This window comes from Elaeis guineensis, chromosome 10 (genome assembly GCF_000442705.2).
Source record: "Elaeis guineensis isolate ETL-2024a chromosome 10, EG11, whole genome shotgun sequence".
Classification (NCBI taxonomy): Eukaryota; Viridiplantae; Streptophyta; class Magnoliopsida; order Arecales; family Arecaceae; genus Elaeis; species Elaeis guineensis.
The window spans coordinates 86,556,177-86,575,369 of record NC_026002.2 but is presented as its reverse complement, the minus strand read 5'-3'; the positions used below and the strand labels follow the sequence as shown (position 1 = coordinate 86,575,369).

The 19,193-nt window shown below is 34.7% G+C and overlaps 1 protein-coding gene across 3 annotated transcripts; it reads right to left on the bottom strand.

Moving 5' to 3' along the window:
* Positions 1–239: 239 nt before the first annotated feature.
* LOC105034907 (ASC1-like protein 3) lies at positions 240–9,596 on the bottom strand. 3 transcript variants are annotated; one of them, XM_073244342.1, is made up of 7 exons: positions 8,856–9,596; positions 8,276–8,698; positions 7,256–7,455; positions 4,275–4,430; positions 1,669–1,854; positions 1,408–1,586; positions 240–731 (listed from the first exon to the last, which is right to left on the bottom strand). In XM_073244342.1, the coding sequence occupies exons 2-7, from the start codon at positions 8,342–8,344 to the stop codon at positions 712–714; spliced, it is 810 nt and encodes a 269-aa protein (XP_073100443.1). In that variant the 5' UTR covers positions 8,345–8,698; positions 8,856–9,596; the 3' UTR covers positions 240–711. The 3 variants fall into 3 exon arrangements, with proteins under 3 accessions (XP_073100443.1, XP_073100444.1, XP_010908537.1); XM_073244343.1 differs by having other exon boundaries at positions 8,276–8,355; XM_010910235.4 differs by lacking the exon at positions 8,276–8,698 and having other exon boundaries at positions 8,856–9,585.
* Between the last annotated feature and the right edge of the window lie 9,597 nt (positions 9,597–19,193).

Genomic DNA, 19,193 nt, shown 5'->3' with positions numbered 1-19,193 from the left:
GGCTTTGATAATGAGTATGCACTACATCCCACCCTTCCATGAATCGAATGAACCAGCGTTTCTCCTGACATTAATCATTGCCAATGAGTACAATATTTTCTTACCTTTTTTTTAATGATGATTTGCCCACTCAGAATGAAGTTGATGCACTTACACTGGAGAGGGGGGTTATCAAGTTTCCCTAGGATGCCACTACTAAGAACAACATGCAGTCCCAAAAATTACAATTGAGCCACTACTAAGAACAATATGCAATTCCAATAAAAAATTTAGAACGCTATTGTGAATCAGCAATCAAATGAAAATTTCCTGCCAAATACATCTTTTAGACATCATTAGCAAGGCTAATAAGCCCAAATCACAGAAACTGTGGAGGTGATCCAGGTATACCAAAGAAACCTCATATACATCCAAAAAGGCTGACTTGGTTATCTTTGGGAACAAAGGAACAGAAAACGAAGACCATAACCAACAAAACCTCATCTCTGCCTGTGAGTCACTGTCTATATTGATCCTGCTCCCATCTTTGAATGTCTTTCACAATAAAGATCAAAATCGTAAAAAGCATCAGCGAGAAAAAAAAATCCAGCACATGATACCTGCCTTTTAAGGGGGAAAACATATGAATATGGTGCTGCACCATGAAGATTGTCAATAGTAACAACTTTCTAAAAAATGGCATCTGTCACTCCTGACTTATGGACAACTTCTTTAGTCTCCATCTTCAGAATCTGCATTTGGATGAATCAAAGTCAGTAATTTGTTTCATCATGGCCCCAAATATTAGCTTATCAAGGAAACTGAAAGCATAAGCAATCTCCGAAGGAGGGGTGAAAAAGGAAGGGTTAAGTCCTCTATGGGAAAGAATCCATGGAGATTAAATTCTGTATGTCATCCGCCTTTTACAATCATCTCCCAAGCATAAACCCTATATGAGGTTAGTGAAAACAGTCTGCTAATATCATCTTGGTTAGAAGAGAAACCCATATATGACCTTTGACATAGTAGCCAGATGCATAGCAAGAGCATAGGTGTAACAACAGCAAGAGAAATCAGATCCAGCATGATCTTGATGCTAAGCCTCCAGTTGACCTGCTAGACCTTTACAAAATTGTTACGACGGTACAACCATTTAGGCTACAGTCAACCTCCTAGACTGCAGTTTCCACAAATCCAGTTTTCTAAATTCATAAAACCACATTTGGTTATTGTATAATGCATAGATATTTCTGTCTTATGGTTGCAGTGGACTTATAGAGTAACTACATGCAGACACTTCTACTAGTTCTTCACGTACTAGGAACTCTATTCAGCTTGCCAAATGATCAGACTGTTTCATCATTTTAACAAAATATGTTTATAAGCAGTATTTGTAAAATGCATAGTGGACAAACTACATTGTCTTACCTGATCGAATGTCCTCTCCTACTTGTCCTCTATTACTCATCTGTCTCATGATCATTGCACATATGAGTTTCCACCAGTAGAGGTGGAAGACAAGCAGGGTAAGAAGCATTGTATTGAAAACATAGTATAAAGTGGTGGGGAAACCGTTTGATGACATCAGGAACTCAATTGAATAGTAGCTGGAAATTCAACCATCAAAATGATTAGCAAACATAAATGGAGAAGTTTGATTAAACAAACAATTAGATGACACTGACAAACCTTGAAGTCTTAATTATCCAAAAGGGGAAGTATATTAGTCGTAGCAATAGCCATGAGACTGCAAAAAGTCCAAATACCACACTAGCTGCAGTCTCCTTCTCTGAATATTTGAACAGTTTAGCTGCTTCAAGAAATACATCACTGGTATCATGTAGGGCAAGAATAATAGTCCCAATTCGAAAAAATCTGCAAAACAAAACTCATTACTTTTTTATTATTATCCCTAACCTTCAAACAAAGCATCTTAACAAACCTATTGACAAAATTTATACAGATATTCAAGTTCTGAAGATGTAAAACTAGAAGTAATATGCGTCAAGTGTGAAAACAGCCTTGAAGCTGCTTCTCAGAATAACTTAGCTGTTCTGCAACAAAGATTAAAAAACACTAGACATGAAGCAATTATGTTCCTTCAAAGAAAAAAAAGTAACATTGCTTCCCAAACAAATTATTTTCCATCATTTTTGATGAAACATTAGCAAGAGCTAAAGTGTCAATCATAAAAGCATAAGCAACCATCAAGAACTTAAGCACACTAACAAGGAAATATAAGCATTGAAAATAAAATATAGGAATACACTAGGCACAAGTATAGTATGTGATAATGTACACAAAATAACATGACAGTTGTCTACATAAAAGCACAATCCTGATTTATGAGTCCATGTAAGCAAGCAAATCATAGAATCTGAGACACTCCACTGAGGTTGGTCAATCATGAAGTACACAAAGATGTGAAAGTTCAAGATCTTAATGCTATGACACAAGACTCAACCCTGAAAAGCCTCAAAGTCTTGAATCTATCTCACATATGGTCATAATTCTGCAAATACCTGATGTGTTCTTTACTCATATATAGACTAAAATGGAGAAACAGTAGTGACCGACAAAAGAATAAAAGAAAAGGAAAATGAAAACTAAAAAGGAAAAAAAGAGGCGTCCAACCTATATTTTCTGAGCATACACCTCTATTTTCTTATTTATAAGCTAGGATGCCCACAACTTATGGCCTTTCAGGGTCTGGCCACTGATTCATATAAGTTCCAACCTTAGAAATCATTGGATCAGATAAAGAATAAAAAGATGCTGCTTTACTCTTTTTCTGGTGTAAACTTATCTATTTTCTTTCAAAAGAGTGGGAAAAGTTGGGAAAACTTCATAATATTTGAGAACATAAGTAATCAAAAAAGCATAAATCTAGCTAGCTCATTTTCAATATTGAAGAGATAGTAGCAAAATTGATTGCCTTAGGTGAAGAGAAAACAGGGAAGCCTTAAAGAAATAAACATCAATAACAATTATGACATGATAGCACACAAGTCTGCAATTTGCCCTTATGCAACATATTGTCCTCTATCATTCACACGGTCAGGCGATAATGTTGCTGTTCCAGAAGAAAAAATTGACAATATGTACATCAACAGCATTGCTCCAACAACAACTACATTTTTTTTTCTTTTGTTGAAGTCAAGGACTGTAAAACACCAAAACTTTACTCCTTTGAAGTATTTGAAGTCCAGGTTTCTTTTATGAAACTCTATAGAGAAATCCTAATAATGTACTATTTTGTTTAAACTGAATGTGATCAAGATATTAGAACTTGAAAAGCACCACTCTAAACTATCCAATAAAACGATCGCTACTTAGATAAGTCAAAGCCTATGGCTCATATTCGTCTAATTTCATCATAATACTAGTCAACTGACAAGTTTTTCTTTTGTAATTGTTATGTGACACTCCTACTGAAAAAGAATATGTAAGAGGGTTCGTTAAACTGGACTATTCGAGATATGCCGAACTGTACCGGCAGCTTATCAATGCAGTTTGGATATCCGATTCAGAATGTCAGCAAAAATAGAGTGAGAGAGAAGGAAAGAAAGGAAGAAAGAGGGAGAGAGATGAGGGCAGGGAATGAGAGGGGAAGGCTGGAGGTGGCCGACGGTGGCTCAACGAGGCGCCCAAAGCCTCCGAGGCTCCGCGGTCCTCCGCAAGATGCGAAAAGAGAAAGAGAAGAATGAAGCAGACAATGGACTAACAAACCCATTGCCGACTTCACTATTTATCATATTTTTCAAAAAATACAATAAAACAAGAGCATCGCTACTGTTTCGAACCCATGACAATTGTGGGATGTTTTTGGGCTATCCAATGGCCACGGCAGCCTCCCCACCGCCTTTTTTTTCTTCCTCTTCCCTTCCTTCCCCTCTCTCTCTATCTCTCTCTGCTCTCATTTTCTCTCACAAAAGACCACAGAGCCTGGGAGATCTCGACCGCCCTTCGGTGGCCACCACCGACGTCTCTGTCGACCTCTCTTTCCCTCCCTCCCTGTCTCTACCTCCCGCCCTCTCTTTTCTTTTCCGATTCATCCCTCATTTCCATGTCAGTTCCGACTTGATACAGTCTGGTACGGAGATGTACCAACTCATACCGCCGACCGATCGGCACGAGATCCGATTTCAAGTCAGCGATCTTAGATGTAAGCATTGGACAGGATAACAATAATCATTCGATGTTAATTTGATTGTAACACATTCATTTCAACACATCACATAACATTAAAATGGTTTATAATGAAAATCATCATCAAGATCAGCAATGCTGCGTACCTGGTTATATAGGAATATCCGATCAAAATGGAAGTTATTACATGATGAGACATCATTATAAAGAAATCTTTCCTGCGAGTTTCCCATGCAATTAGAGCACCAATACTATATATGTAGAATCCACATTGACACATGTAGAAAAGCATCAATGAAGGCCTAATCAGAAGAGGAGAAAGAAAAGAAACAATATATTAGAAGTCAAATAACTTTAGAGCATGACAAAGCATGACTCACTTCAAAAGTGAAATTTAGATCTTTAAGCACAAACACTACATTGCGATAATCATCATTTATTTAGAAAAGATGGTATGGAAATGACAAAAGCCATGACCTGTCTTTATGATTTCTGGATAATGATCGAGTGATTTTGCTGGTTTTTTTTACTTTAACAGCAACTAAGCAAGTAATTGAACAGTCACCATAGAACATACTTTTTTTTTCCAAAAAAGTAGCTAATTGATCAAAATCACCCTTTGACATATGAAACATAGAGCAGCTTAGAAATGTGATGCAGTATGGCAGAAAAAAAATTACAAACTTGATGCAAAATAAGATGTAAGTCTCGTACAAGATCGAATACAGCCAATTATTCCTACATGGTGTGATATAAGGTAAGTTGTCAAAGGTGATTTGGGTGTTCACCCAGGGCTCAGGTTAGACATGGAGACCCATGAGTGCCTTAACAATTCTCAGGCAAGGTGACTTTGCAGAGGCAATGCCTGGGTAAGCACTTGGGGCAGACAGAGGCATTTAGACGAACACCTCCCTAGCATCCAGAATTATTCTTCTTTCCCCTTTACCTGTTCCTCTAAAATTTTGTTAATTATTTCGAGGGTTATCTTGATCTTTTAGCACTCTTATAATAAAGAGTGACGCTAAGATGCCCTATGATTTACTTTTCCTTTTTTTATGTTTTATTTAAAGACATCAAATACAAAGTGGTATTTTATTAACATATTTGAATTTCAAAACTATTTTAGGATGCCCAGTGAGTTATGTTTTCTATCTTTTGGTTAAAAGCATATTATGGAAAGTGGTGTTTTGATTGGATGTTTCAAAAGTGTGGAGCATTATATAATGTAAAGACGATTATGATTTAGGATGTCGAAACTTCAATAATTAATATATGATGTCCATGTTCTGAATACAAATAGCGCCTTATGAATTTCTAATGCATTTGTTTAAATTTCATGAATTGGTGCCTTATGTTCTTCAAGCAAATGCTTTTTCTTTGCCTGGTTCCTCAGGCGATACAGGGTTCTATCACCTTACAGGCACCTTTGCTTTTGACAGCATTGATATGAACAATATTTCTAAGGTCTTGTGTGGAGAATGTTAGTTGGCCTAATAGTTCTTACACTCTTGGATGCTAACAATTGAGATTTACAGGTTGAGCACTCCAGTTCACTTTGATGAGAAAATAGATTACTTCCATATCTAAAACACAACCTAATAACCTAATCTATGGCATTGTGACAAGTAATTATATAAAAATGATATACTTGACATTTACATTACCATATTAAATCGATTCATTGTAATTGAAATAAGCTGCATGATGTTGACCAGAAAGTCTCAGACATAATTTTCTTCGGTGTAAATTACAATGCTAGAGGAACCAACTTTAAGAATGTTTAAATGAACACAATATGCAGAAAATTTCCCGATGTTAAATTAATTGATATTCATGTCAATAAGATATACAAGACCTTCCTACTAGTCTCGTAAATGAATTCCATTTCTCTTAAAACTGAATGCCATCTCATTACAAGTTCAACAGGCATTGTGTTCACCAATAGAAATACATTGTATTTCAAGTAGGGAAAGGTGAAGATCATTTTTAAACAGAAAAGTGAGTAGGCTTTTGGTACATTTGATGTTAAGAAGCTTTTTATGCCAAAAGCAGTCCTATGGATCTCTCAAAGAACCCTCTTTAGCTAAAGCCTCAGTCCATTTTCTGCATCTCAGCCTGGCAACTAATCAATTTTCTTACAAGCCTATGTTGAGGGCTAATATATTTTTGGTTCACACTAGATTGCCACCATCTAATTGGAAATAAAGATTGCTCAGAAAATGGGGGATCAAGCTAGCCAAGAAGAAAATGAACCCATGCAAAAAAAAAAAATTTATAATATTTCTGCAACAGCTATGACATGTGACCAGTAACATTATCAATGTAAAAAATATACAATGCAGAGAATTCATTCATGAATAAGCAATAGATTATCCAATGAACAACCGATTGTGTATTGTTTTCTTCTAATATATTTGACTTATAATAAATGTTAACTTGCATTATTATGTGATATGGACAACATTTTGGATAAAAAAATGTAGACAGAAGCTGTAGGAACTCGCCACTTAAGCTGTTAGGCAAGCAATACAGTGTTCCAGGCACAACATGCAGAGGAAGTTACATTTCTTTTTATTTCCTTATCTTCCTCCCTGTAAGTTAATTGCATATTTTAAAAATTCACTGAATAAAAAATGGCTAGTAAAACAATTAAATGCTGTAGTTATGAAATGTAAATCAAATAATGAAAAGTAAAGCTTACTGACCAAGCAAACATATGCAAACAATCAAACAGCCAACTTTCTTTATACCTACCAAACCTAGCTTGCCTAGTAGGTGGATAGATCTTGAGGAGAGAGAGTGCTCAGGCATAGACACTAATACTGAGTAATCATTTGTCATACAGACAACATTAGCATATTGGTCCTCAAATATTTGTAGCATAATTTCTCAATTTGCTGAACTTTTTGGATGGAAGACTACAGAATTATCATTTTAACTTTTAATCATCATTGCGCATATTAAAAAGCTATTCAAAAACATGCAATGCATGAATCAATATGCAGCCAAAAGAACTTATACAAGATGTGCAAGGTTGTAGCTTTATCTACTGTCATAATTGGTATAGTAATGAGCATCTAGAATTGCATGTAATCCTACAATAAGCAATAAAAAATTCTAGACTCACTTCAATTCTTGATTAGGCCACCCTTTAAAGTACTTCTTTGTATCCAATGACCAAGGCTCCTGTTTGATTATCAAAAGAACCCACAGTTGAACACCAGCATAATACGTCAGCTTCCACATTGACTCCGAGCACTTTGCAATCTTTGAGCATCTTGCCTCATCATTTATCAGTAGAGCTCTCAATAATCTTACAGCCAATGGCTGAAAATGAACCATACATGTATACAAGTTTCAAAACAGAAAGTTGTAGAATGCCTTTAAATTGCAAATTTGCTTTAGCATATAAAACCGGCTAACAACCAACTAGAGCATTCTGACACAGGACAGACCATTACTCCTAATAGCAATTGCTAGATGTAAATTTTATGCAAGTAGTTACACAGGTCATGAATGACCTACACTGGTAGATATACTATTTTTTTTCTAATGAAGTCAGAAATATATTTGATTGCCATGAAATATCATATTGCAAGGAATATAAAATATGCATTTTTCATGAGTAATCAAGCTTCTGCAAGCCCAGACAACCAGACCTGATTTTCCTATGGAACTGAACTGAACTACCAGCATATTTTTGATTATGAAATTAACAACAACTGACTATTCTTGAGATATCAAGATCCACCATTAGAAAACTTTCTGCAGATATTGTGACTCCGATGAGGCTAACAATAGGCACCTCTATAATTGCATCATCAGATAAATGAAAATGTAACAGATTCAGGACACCTTATGTGCAGCAAATAAGTGGTGTATATACATGGCATATTCATGAGGACCATATATGAGGAATTTATTGGATTCTGAGGAATGATTATTTATTTGGTGACCCAAGCAACTGCAATCATGAGTTATTACCTGAAATGGGAAGTATACAATTCAACATAAATAGAATCATACATGGCCTTTGATTTTCCTTTTTTTTTTCATTATTTTCCTCTCTTCAAAGTTGCATAAGCTGAGACCAATCAGAAGTCAGATCATGCTAGAAATAACAATAAAAAAAAAAAAATCAACCTACTGTCAGCCTTCCCTCCTTTCTGCATGATCTTGAGATGCCATGTTCCCTTGCGTGATCTTGAGATGCCATGTTGGATGATCCTGATAACCCATTACAAAATTTAGGCGTGTATCTTTCCGTTGTCTCATCTACCTTGCTTGGCTAAGATAAGAAGAACAGATAACCACGACTCGACCTGATAAGCATCGTCAATTGCTTCCTCCGACATATCGTTCAAGTGTTCGAAAACCCATAGTCTCTAAGGAGTTCTTTCTTCCCTCGAGAAAATCAGTCTAACGGCCTCGCCAGGTTAAAATTACTAAGATCTAAGATTTAGAATTTCAAATACCCCACCATCTCTTCTTGTACGGAAACCAACTCTTGTTGTTCTTACATAGGAACCAATCCCAGACGAATTTTACATGGAATGCTGTCAATCCCATTCTTCGGATACCCCAAAGAAGGATTCCAAGATTCGAAAACAGGCCAAAGAACCGATGCGTCAACAGCAACGGAATAGAGATATAATAAAACGGACGGATGAAGAAAGGAAAAAATAAAGCAGGAGAAGGAATGGGAGGGGGATTGGTGCATTTGTTACCTTGTAGACGAGGCGGTCGAGCAAGAACCTGGCACCCAAGAACCAGACCGCGAAATAGAGCACGATCAAGAGATCCAGGCCACCGCCCATGAGGCCCCAGATCGGTCCCATGGCACCGGAAAAGAGAAGGATTAACCGAAGGGAGAAACGTCGGGCCTGTAAAGGCGAAGGCGGCGGCAGATCACGAAGAGGATCTCCCCCGCATCAGCATCGCAAACGCCCACACAAAGGATGGTGACCCTCGAGTAGAGAAGGAAACAGAGAGACGCAAAAATCGTAATAATAATAATAATGATAAGAACAACAACAACAACAACAACAACTGAAAGAGAAAAAAAAAAAAAAAAAGGGGTTCTGGAGGGATGGGATCTCAGAAGAGAGAATGTTGGGTGGGAAGGGAGGCTCGGTCTTCCACTCTCTCAATCCGTTTCCCCTCACCGAAATAATAATGATATAGATCACCCCCCGCTGTTTCCTTGATGTCCATCCGCCCGAGCAATTAACGCTGGTTCTGACAAATCGGAGACCAACGGGGAGATCGCGAGGGCATGAGTGAGGAGGCTTTCTTTTAAAGGAACGGATCTTGGTCCGTCCATTTCTGAAGTTTTGAAAGATCGACCGTCGGTTCGATGCGGCTCATCACAAAAGCTAGCATTCTTCATAGAACATTACCTTGGGGCGATCAGCCCCTTGGCCCCGTCGGCGAAATCCGCGCCTTTTAAGAGGGGAATCCCCTGATCAACCCACAACGCGGAAGTTCTCGAACCGTTGTTTAGGGAAATAGGCGACCAAAAATATCCAGATTTCATCGCATTTATGAATTATCCGCATTTCCCGCTGGGATAAGGAAAAGTGGCATGGCTACTCCTATTTTTTCAATATCTCTCTAAATTACACTCTTTTTCTCAATTTAAAAATAAATTCTTTATACTATCCATATTCTCTGGATCAATGACGGTGGAGCCACCTCGGATCATTTAGGACATACCAACTATGGATTGGATGATTCTAGCAAGCAAATGAGAAAACGATGATAGAGGAGAAGGGCGACGAGAAAAGAGGGAGGGAGAGAGAGAGAGAGAGAGAGAGAGAGAGAGAGTGCTAAATGGCTATGGAGGTTGTTCGAAGCCATACGAAGGGAAAAAAAGAGGGTTCTATTTTCGGTTCTCCTATATCATTCCATTCGAAATAGGATCTTGAAAGGAATTTTTTTATTTTTAAATATTTTAAATGAAGTTGGTAAATTTTTTACTAATTTTATTTAATTTTTTAAGATAAAAAATAAAAAATTTGTCGATTTCACTAAATCTTCAAAAATAAAAAAATAGCTCCATATGGATCACTATTTCTAAAGAAATAGAGAAACTAAAGGCTAAGCATCTCCTCTATCTCTTTGCATGGCTCCTCAACCCTCTGTCGACCTCTACTGGACATTTGCACATCCTCTTTTCCTTTCTCTCTTTCTCTTGTTCTCTTTTCCATTATCTTTCTTCTCTATCATTTTTGTCATGCCGGATGCACTCCACTAGCCTTCATCGGTCTTTTCCCTCTCTCTCCCTTCCTCCCTCTCTTTTCCTCTTCCCTTTCTCTTTTCTTCTCTCCAATTCTCCCTCTCCCTTGCCTTCTATACTGTGTCCATATTGGCCTGGCATGAAGCGACACTAAGGCATACTGAACTATGCTATTGAGCTACTGATCTAGACCCTAATATCAGCATAGCGATTCTTACTTGAGATAAGTTTAAATGTTATTGGACTGAAGTATTGTTATTTGCACTTATCATAAAAGTTTGTTGGAGATTCGAAATATAATCAGAAGAAATAAGACTTGGATGGTAAATGAGCAATGGTGTTCTTACTTTGTTGATCCAATAGTATCAATTTTTAGGTTGCAGCTTCATGGTTCATATGCAAATTGATCAAGACAGGGTTATTGTCACACCTCCGACCCGAGATTTTGAACCGAGGGTCATGGCAACCGCCGCATACTCATAGAAAACTCTTCCCATAAGCATGCAAGGCATCTTATCATACTATCCTAAAACAACAGTGGAATAATTAGTCAATAATTTAAATCTAAAATATAACGATCTAAATTTCTTCTTTAATATCTTAATAAATTCAATAATGATTCATAGGTCGTACACCAAATTCAATAAGACTTTCAACCTAAAATAAAAGTATAAGGATTCTGCTTCTGATCACTCTTTCATTCATATCTTGTATCATCTTAATTCCTCAACATCTGTAAAAATAATAAAATAGGAGGTAATGAGCTAGACAGCCCAGTAAGCAATGATCATTTTTCAACAGATTTCATCAGACATTTAAGTAAATAATTATTTATAGAAAATAAGCATATATAGTTTATCAATTCGAAATCAATTTCAATTATGCAACATAATTCATGCCAAATTCATTTCTTTTTCGAAAATTCAAGTTTCTTTCAAGATTTCAATTTCTTTTATTCTTAATTTCTTTTCGTCAACCATGAGCTATGACCATATTTTTCCTGTGGCAGGGTCATAATACCGCGTATCTGCTTGCAGTAGGCTGCGAATCATCTGGCAGCCATGTCCTTTGGAACCGCTGGTCTCGCTGGCGGTTTGTCACTGGTCTCTTTGGCGACATGTCGCTGGTCTCACTGGCGACATAAATCCTCAGGACAATCAATTGCCAACGTATATGTCCCCATTGGCGGGGTCCTTTACATAGTCAAGTTGTCAATTCATAATGTTTCTTATATCATAATTCTTCATAAATCATATTTCATATTCTAATTTCGATAATAAAATATATAATCAAGTAGTATCGAAATCAATCAATGTAATGCATCATGAAATCAATATGTTCAATCATGCTTCATCATAACATTTCAAATAAGATATTTTCATAACAAAATACCATTCATCCAATTCATGCATCATTTCACAAATCATGTCAGAAAAATACATTATAATTTGCTGATAAATTTAGAAAAAGTGAAACATTACTTACCTCGAACGTATTCCAATAAATCCACATAATTCTATAAATTTTCTTCCAAAAATTCTGTTCGTAGATCATATCGCGATATTCCATGATCAAACATCCACAATCCTATACAGAATCAATTTCAATAATTAGAAAGAATACGAATACCATATTTCAATGATTTAGATTGGATCCGATCATCTAATTTCATCTAATCAAAATCTAATTAGGACCTAAACGATCCAAAGTTTGACTATCAGATCAAATCGGATAAGAAGTGATAGGATCGAGATTTCTTCATCGATTTCATAAAATCAAGTGGAGAGAGAAAATCAGAGGAGAGAATTCATGAGGTACAATTCGAATTGATCAGGTGACACAATCCAACATTACGATTGGTCCAATATCTCAATTGGTGAAATCAACATGATCAAATTAAGTCATGGCTAGATCGAAATCATGGATAATCAAATCTAAAGATTCATGATCTGATTAAGGTAGATGCCAGTACGCTGTCTGACAATCATGGACCAGGATTCTTTATTAGAATCAGATCAGGATTATTAAAAGAAATTTCTTCATTCACTAACCTTTTTAGAGAGAGAATATTTTAGAGAGAGAAAATTTTAGAGAGAGAAAATTCTAGAGAGAGAAAATTCATCTTGAATTCTTCAGACAATATGATTCAACAAATTCGATCGATCAGATCAAATCATGCTAAGATTATTATGTGGATAATTTAATAAAATTATAGAAATTAAAATCTAAAAATACCTGATCTGATCAAAGTGGATGTCGGTGTACCGTCCGACGATCACAGATCAAAAATCTATCATGAAGATCATTTAAATTCATCATCATTATTCTCAAAATTTTAGAAATCTTAGGAGAGAAAAATAATCCAGAGAGAGGATTCTAGAGAGAGAAAGTTCAATTCTAGAGAGAGAAAATACTAGTTCAGGCTGAAGAGAGAGAGGAAAGAGAGAGAAACTCTCTATCTCATATTTTATTATTTATATCATTATTTATTAATTAATTTAATAATTTTTCTTTTCTTTTCTTTTTTTCTTTCTCTCTTTCTTTCTCTTTTTTTTTCTTTTTCCTTCACGAAAGAGAGAGGAGAAAATTCTATTTATTATTATTAAATTATTATTATATTATTTTTCTGCTTCTTTTTCTCTTTTTTTTTCTTTTTTCTTTTCCTTCTTCTTCTTTTCTTTTTTTTCTTTTTCTTTTCCTTCTTCTTCTTCTTCTTTTCTTTTTTTTTCTCCCGTGGGTTCCTTTGGGCTGAAACAGGGGACCGTGAGGTCCCCTCGTTGGCTGGCCGGCCGACGGCACAGTCGGCGTAGGGCGGCCGTCGGCAGGAGGGGGTGACTCGCCGATAAGAAGAGGGCCAAACCGGTGGTCGGCGGTGACCACCGGCGATGGCAAAATGGCAAAAAAAAAATTTTTTTTCGCAACAAAATCCGGCGACTCCGGTCACCGACGAGCATGCACATCGGCACGGGAAGGACGGGGGAGAAGAGAGGAAGAGGAGGAGGCTTACCTCCATCGCCGGTGAAGCTTTTCCGACGAGAAATTGGACGGCACAGTGACGGATCTCCGTAAGGAATTTTCGGTGATTGCCGTCGTTTTGCCCCGAGATTTCTCGATGAGAGGAGAGAGGAGGTTTCTCCTCCTTAAATAGAGCCGGAGGGAACTTATTTCTGACTCTGATTAGGAGCCGATGAACGGAGGAAGAAGACTCCCTTCAGGAGTTCTTCTCCTCTGTTTTCCTTCCTTTTTTTTTTTTGTTTTGGGCTTTGGATTCGTTGCTTGGGCCGGGCCTCACATTCTTCCTCTCTAAAAGAAATTTCGTCCTCGAAATTTTTTTTGCCTGAGTCTTCATAGTTTCTTACTTGAATCTCATCCACAAATATTTCAATATTCTAATTCTTGATATAAATTCATTCTTAAATCATTCCATAAGGAAAAAGTAAATACATCAAATATTGATCTAAACGGAACCATCCATTTTCTTATTATCAAGATTACCATCTCAAAGATTTTCAATGTTTCAAGATTTCAAAATTATGATCTTATTTTCTGTAAAAATTAATATTCAATATCTCATGACTCAAATTAAAATCAAATCTATCTCTTGTGAATAGAAAAAGGTCAATGTCTCTATTCTTGCATAAAAACTTCATTCATCATCATTCATTCATTTATTTATTTATTTCAAAATATTAACCACTCTTAATTTTAACCCATCATAAGATAGAAAAATATACTTCTATGAATCATATGATGACATCTCAATCAATCAAAATTTAAAAATATTTTCTCTTATTCGTACTTTCAAAGGTTGAAGATTTATCATTTCAATCTCATTCTCGAACTTTTGATATTTTATTTCTTGATGCAACTTTATCATTAAGTCATTTCATAAAGATCAATATCACCATTGTTGATTGAATCAATATCACTATTTCTAGTCATCGAAATTTTCTTACTCAAACCCTCAAACTCTTAAATATTCTAATTTTTGAAGCAAATTTTATCATTAAGTCATTCTATAATAAAAACCAATAACTCAAAAATTGATCTAAATCAAAACTATATTTTTCTTATAATCAAAATCAATGTCTCTATTCTAAGTAAGTATATCAATTTTCTTTATCTAAACATTAACAACTCTTAATTAATCAATTTATTATCAAATTATGAATAACTCCAATCTATCTTTTATAGAACAATCGTCAATATCAATAGATAACCTCAATCTTTTCCATTCAGTCTGAGAAATAATAATGATCAAAAGAGTTCTAACTTCAAATTTTGTTATACCCTGGAGATAAATATTTGAGTATAATAATCTAAGATCGAAATCATCATTCGATAAACAATCTCAAATTCTTTCTAATAAATAGAGAATTATAAAATTTAATTCTAGGATAGAAAAAATTTATCTCTAAATATTCTAAATCTAAAATCAAAAATCAAAGGTCCACTCATCCTAGAATTAGGATGCTAATTATTTTTGTAGCATAGTAAGTGGAAGCTCTACTTTTAAAAATTACATTAGGATATCTAAAATAATTCAAAATTTTAAAATATTATTCTTTCTAATATCCATGAATTTTTTTATATCAAACTATATTATTTATTATAATTCTTTGACTCAGAGAATCAACATTCCTGACTTACTCAAAGTAATCCAGATTACCATACTTCTGCTGCATACTATGATCTAACAATCAAAATTTCTTAGGTTCACCAAAAAAAAATTTGATCAAATTATTTTTTTTTACCTTATCAATAGAAAAAAAAATTAAAAATTTTAAATTTTAATTGAAGTCAAAGATTAACTTCTGATTCTCATTCATACTTCTACTGGTGTACAATAATCTTGATTAACCCTTGAGTCCAATATCATATTTAAAACCATCATATAGATTTACTATAATCAATATGAATCAAATCTTAATTCTCATATCAATTCAATTCAATAATTTTCAAACCAAAAATCTTTATAAGTCAAATTAATGAAGAAAAAAAATCTTTCGATGCTCCACCAAATTTGGACATAATCAGAATATATAAGAATTTTAAATCATTATTTTTTTTTTCTAAACTTTCTATCATTAGGATCTTCAATATCTATCAAATATCCTTTCATAACAATCATACAAGCTTCAAAAAAAGTCAAATCTTCATTTAATAGTAGATTCAATTAGGGACCTCGTTAACAAAAGTAAAGGAACTCCATATCAATTCCTAAATCTAAAATTCTAAATTGTAAATTCACATGGATCCCTTAATCTGAAATAAATATAAATCAGATCTTTTATCTTAATCTGAAGATATCAATTTTTCATTAACAATCTCAACAATAATATCAGAAAATCTCTTGATCAACTTAGATACGAAATCTTTAAATTAAAATTTCATATACATCAGGTAGTCTCCAAGAGACATAATAAAATCTATTTTATAGATCTAAGGATGATGATTAAAGATTCCAGTACGATGAATATTCTACAACCTCATAATCGATTTCATCAATAAGAAATAAGCTTCTTTGCAATATCTCCAAATATGCATTCATCCTAATATGCCACTTTATATATAATCCACATACCAAATTCAATTTCGATAAATATTCCAATCAAGCATCATAAAAGATTTTTCTTAGTCCATCCTGAAACAATATTTTATCGTCAAATCTTTATCTAGTCAACTTCTCAACTAGAAGTAATATTATAGTATTATTCTCATATCGAATTTGAACTTACGATTCACTTGAATAACTAATGATCAAATTAATAACCACAATGCATAATAAAATTTTATGTCAATCCTTTTGTGATTACTTTCGATCAAGATCTAACTAATCATATTATGATCAATAGATTATCCATCATATTTCAAACTCCATATGTCATAATCTCTTGTGATCCTTTCATACATAATCTCAATATTTAAACAAAATTTATAAATATTTTTCTCACTACAATTATCAAAGATCTACACTATAATGTCCCTGGTGTCTATCCACTAACACCCATTCAATATCTGATTCTATGTTTCATAATTTATCTACTTATTCTCTGATACCACTATAATTGTCATGCCCCCGACCCGAGATTTTGAATCGAGGGTCATGGCAACCGTCGCATACTCATAGAAAACTCTTCCCATAAGCATGCAAGGCATCTTATCATACTATCCTAAAACAACAGCGGAATAATTAGTCAATAATTTAAATCCAAAATATAACGATCTAAATTTTTTCTTTAATATCTTAATAAATTCAATAATGATTCATAGGTCTTACACCAAATTCAATAAGACTTTCAACCTAAAATAAAAGATAAGGATTCTGCTTCTGATCACTCTTCCATTCATATCTTGTATCATCTTAATTTCTTAACATCTGTAAAAACAATAAAATAGGAGGTAATGAGCTAGACAGCCTAGTAAGCAATGATCACTTTTCAACAGATTTCATCAGACATTTAAGTAAATAATCATTTATAGAAAATAAGCATATATAGTTTATCAATTCGAAATCAATTTCAATTATGCAACATAATTCATGCCAAATTCATTTCTTTTTCGAAAATTCAAGTTTCTTTCGAGATTTCAATTTCTTTTATTCTTAATTTCTTTTCATCAACCATGAGCTATGATCATATTTTCTCTGTGGCAGGGTCATAATACCGCGTATCTGCTTGCGGTAGGCTGCGAATCATCTGACAGCCATATCCTTTGGAACCGCTGGTCTCGCTGGCGGTTTGTCGCTGGTCTCTCTGGCGACATGTCGCTGGTCTCGCTGGCGACATAAATCCTCAGAACAATCAATTGCCAACGTATATGCCCCCATTGGCGGGGTCCTTTACATAGTCAAGTTGTCAATTCATAATGTTTCTTATATCATAATTCTTCATAAATCATATTTCATATTCTAATTTCAATAATAAAATATATAATCAAGTAGTATCGAAATCAATCAATGTAATGCATCATGAAATCAATATGTTCAATCATGCTTCATCATAACATTTCAAATAAGATATTTTCATAACAAAATACCATTCATCCAATTCATACATCATTTCACAAATCATGTCAGAAAAATACATTATAATTTGCTGATAAATCTAGAAAAAGTGAAACATTACTTACCTCGAATGTATTCCAATAAATCCACATAATTCTATAAATTTTCTTCCAAAAATTTTGTTCGTAGATCATATCGCGATATTCCATGATCAAACATCCACAATCCTATACAGAATCAATTTCAATAATTAGAAAGAATACGAATACCATATTTCAATGATTTAGATTGGATCCGATCATCTAATTTCATCTAATCAAAATCTAATTAGGACCTAAACGATCTAAAGTTTGACTATCAGATCAAATTGGATAAGAAGTGATAGGACCGAGATTTCTTCATCGATTTCATAAAATCAAGTGGAGAGAGAAAATCAGAGGAGAGAGAATTCATGAGGTACAATTTGAATTGATCAGGTGACACAATCCAACATTACGATTGGTCCAATATCTCAATTGGTGAAATCAACATGATCAAATCAAGTCATGGCTAGATCAAAATCATGGATAATTAAATCTAAAGATTCATGATCTGATTAAGGTAGGTGCCAGTACGCTGTCTGACAATCATGGATCAGGATTCTTTATTATAATCAGATCAGAATTATTAAAAGAAATTTCTTCATTCACTAACCTTTTTAGAGAGAGAATCAATCAAGAGAGAGAATATTTTAGAGAGAGAAAATTTTAGAGAGAGAAATTCTACAGAGAGAAAATTTATCTTGAATTCTTCAGACAATATGATTCAACAAATTCGATCGATCAGATCAAATCATGCTAAGATTATCATGTGGATAATTTAATAAAATTATAGAAATTAAAATCTAAAAATACCTGATCTGATCAAAATAGATGTCGGTGTACCGTCCGACGATCACAGATCAAAAATCTATCATGAAGATCATTTAAATTTATCATCATTATTCTCAAAATTTTAAAAATCTTAGGAGAGAGAAATAATCTAGACGGAGGATTCTAGAGAGAGAAAGTCCAATTCTAGAGAGAGAAAATACTAGTTCAGGCTGAAGAGAGAGGAAAGAGAGAGAAACTCTCTATCTCATATTTTATTATTTATATTTTTATTTATTAATTAATTTAATAATTTTTCTTTTCTTTTCTTCTTTTCTTTCTCTCTTTCTTTCTCTTTTTTTTTCTTTTTCCTTCACGAAAGAGAGAGGAGAAAATCTTATTTATTATTATTAAATTATTATTGTATTATTTTTTTGCTTCTTTTTCCCTTTTTTTTTTTCTTTTTTCTTTTCCTTCTTCTTCTTTTCTTTTTTTTCTTTTTCTTTTCCTTCTTCTTCTTCTTTTCTTTTTTTTTCTCCCGTGGGTTCCTTTGGGCCGAAACAGGGGACCATGAGGTCCCCTCGTTGGCTGGCCGGCCGACGGCGCAGCCGGCGTGGGGTGGCCGTCGGCAGGAGGGGGTGACTCGCCGATAAGAAGAGGGCCAAACCGGTGGTCGGCGGTGACCACCGACGACGGCAAAATGGCAAAAAAAAGAAAATTTTTCCGCAATAAAATCTGGCGACTCCGATCGCCGGCGAGCGTGCACATCGGCACGGGAAGGACGGGGGAGAAGAGAGGAAGAGGAGGAGGCTTACCTCCATCGCCGGCGAAGCTTTTTCGACGAGAAATTGGACGGCATAGTGACGGATCTCCGTAAGGAATTTTCGGTGATTGCCGCCGTTTTGCCCCGAGATTTCTCGATGAGAGGAGAGAGGAGGGTTCTCCTCCTTAAATAGAGCCGGAGGAAACTTGT

Coding starts and splice junctions, on each gene's coding strand:
- LOC105034907 (XM_010910235.4), bottom strand. CDS start 8,966: ATGGGACCGATCTGGGGCCTCATGGGCGGTGGCCTGGATCTCTTGATC. Junction 1,855..4,274: donor GGATATTCCTATATAACCAG/GTACGCAGCATT, acceptor TTTGTTTTGCAG/ATTTTTTCGAATTGGGACTA. Junction 1,587..1,668: donor TGGATAATTAAGACTTCAAG/GTTTGTCAGTGT, acceptor TTGAATTTCCAG/CTACTATTCAATTGAGTTCC.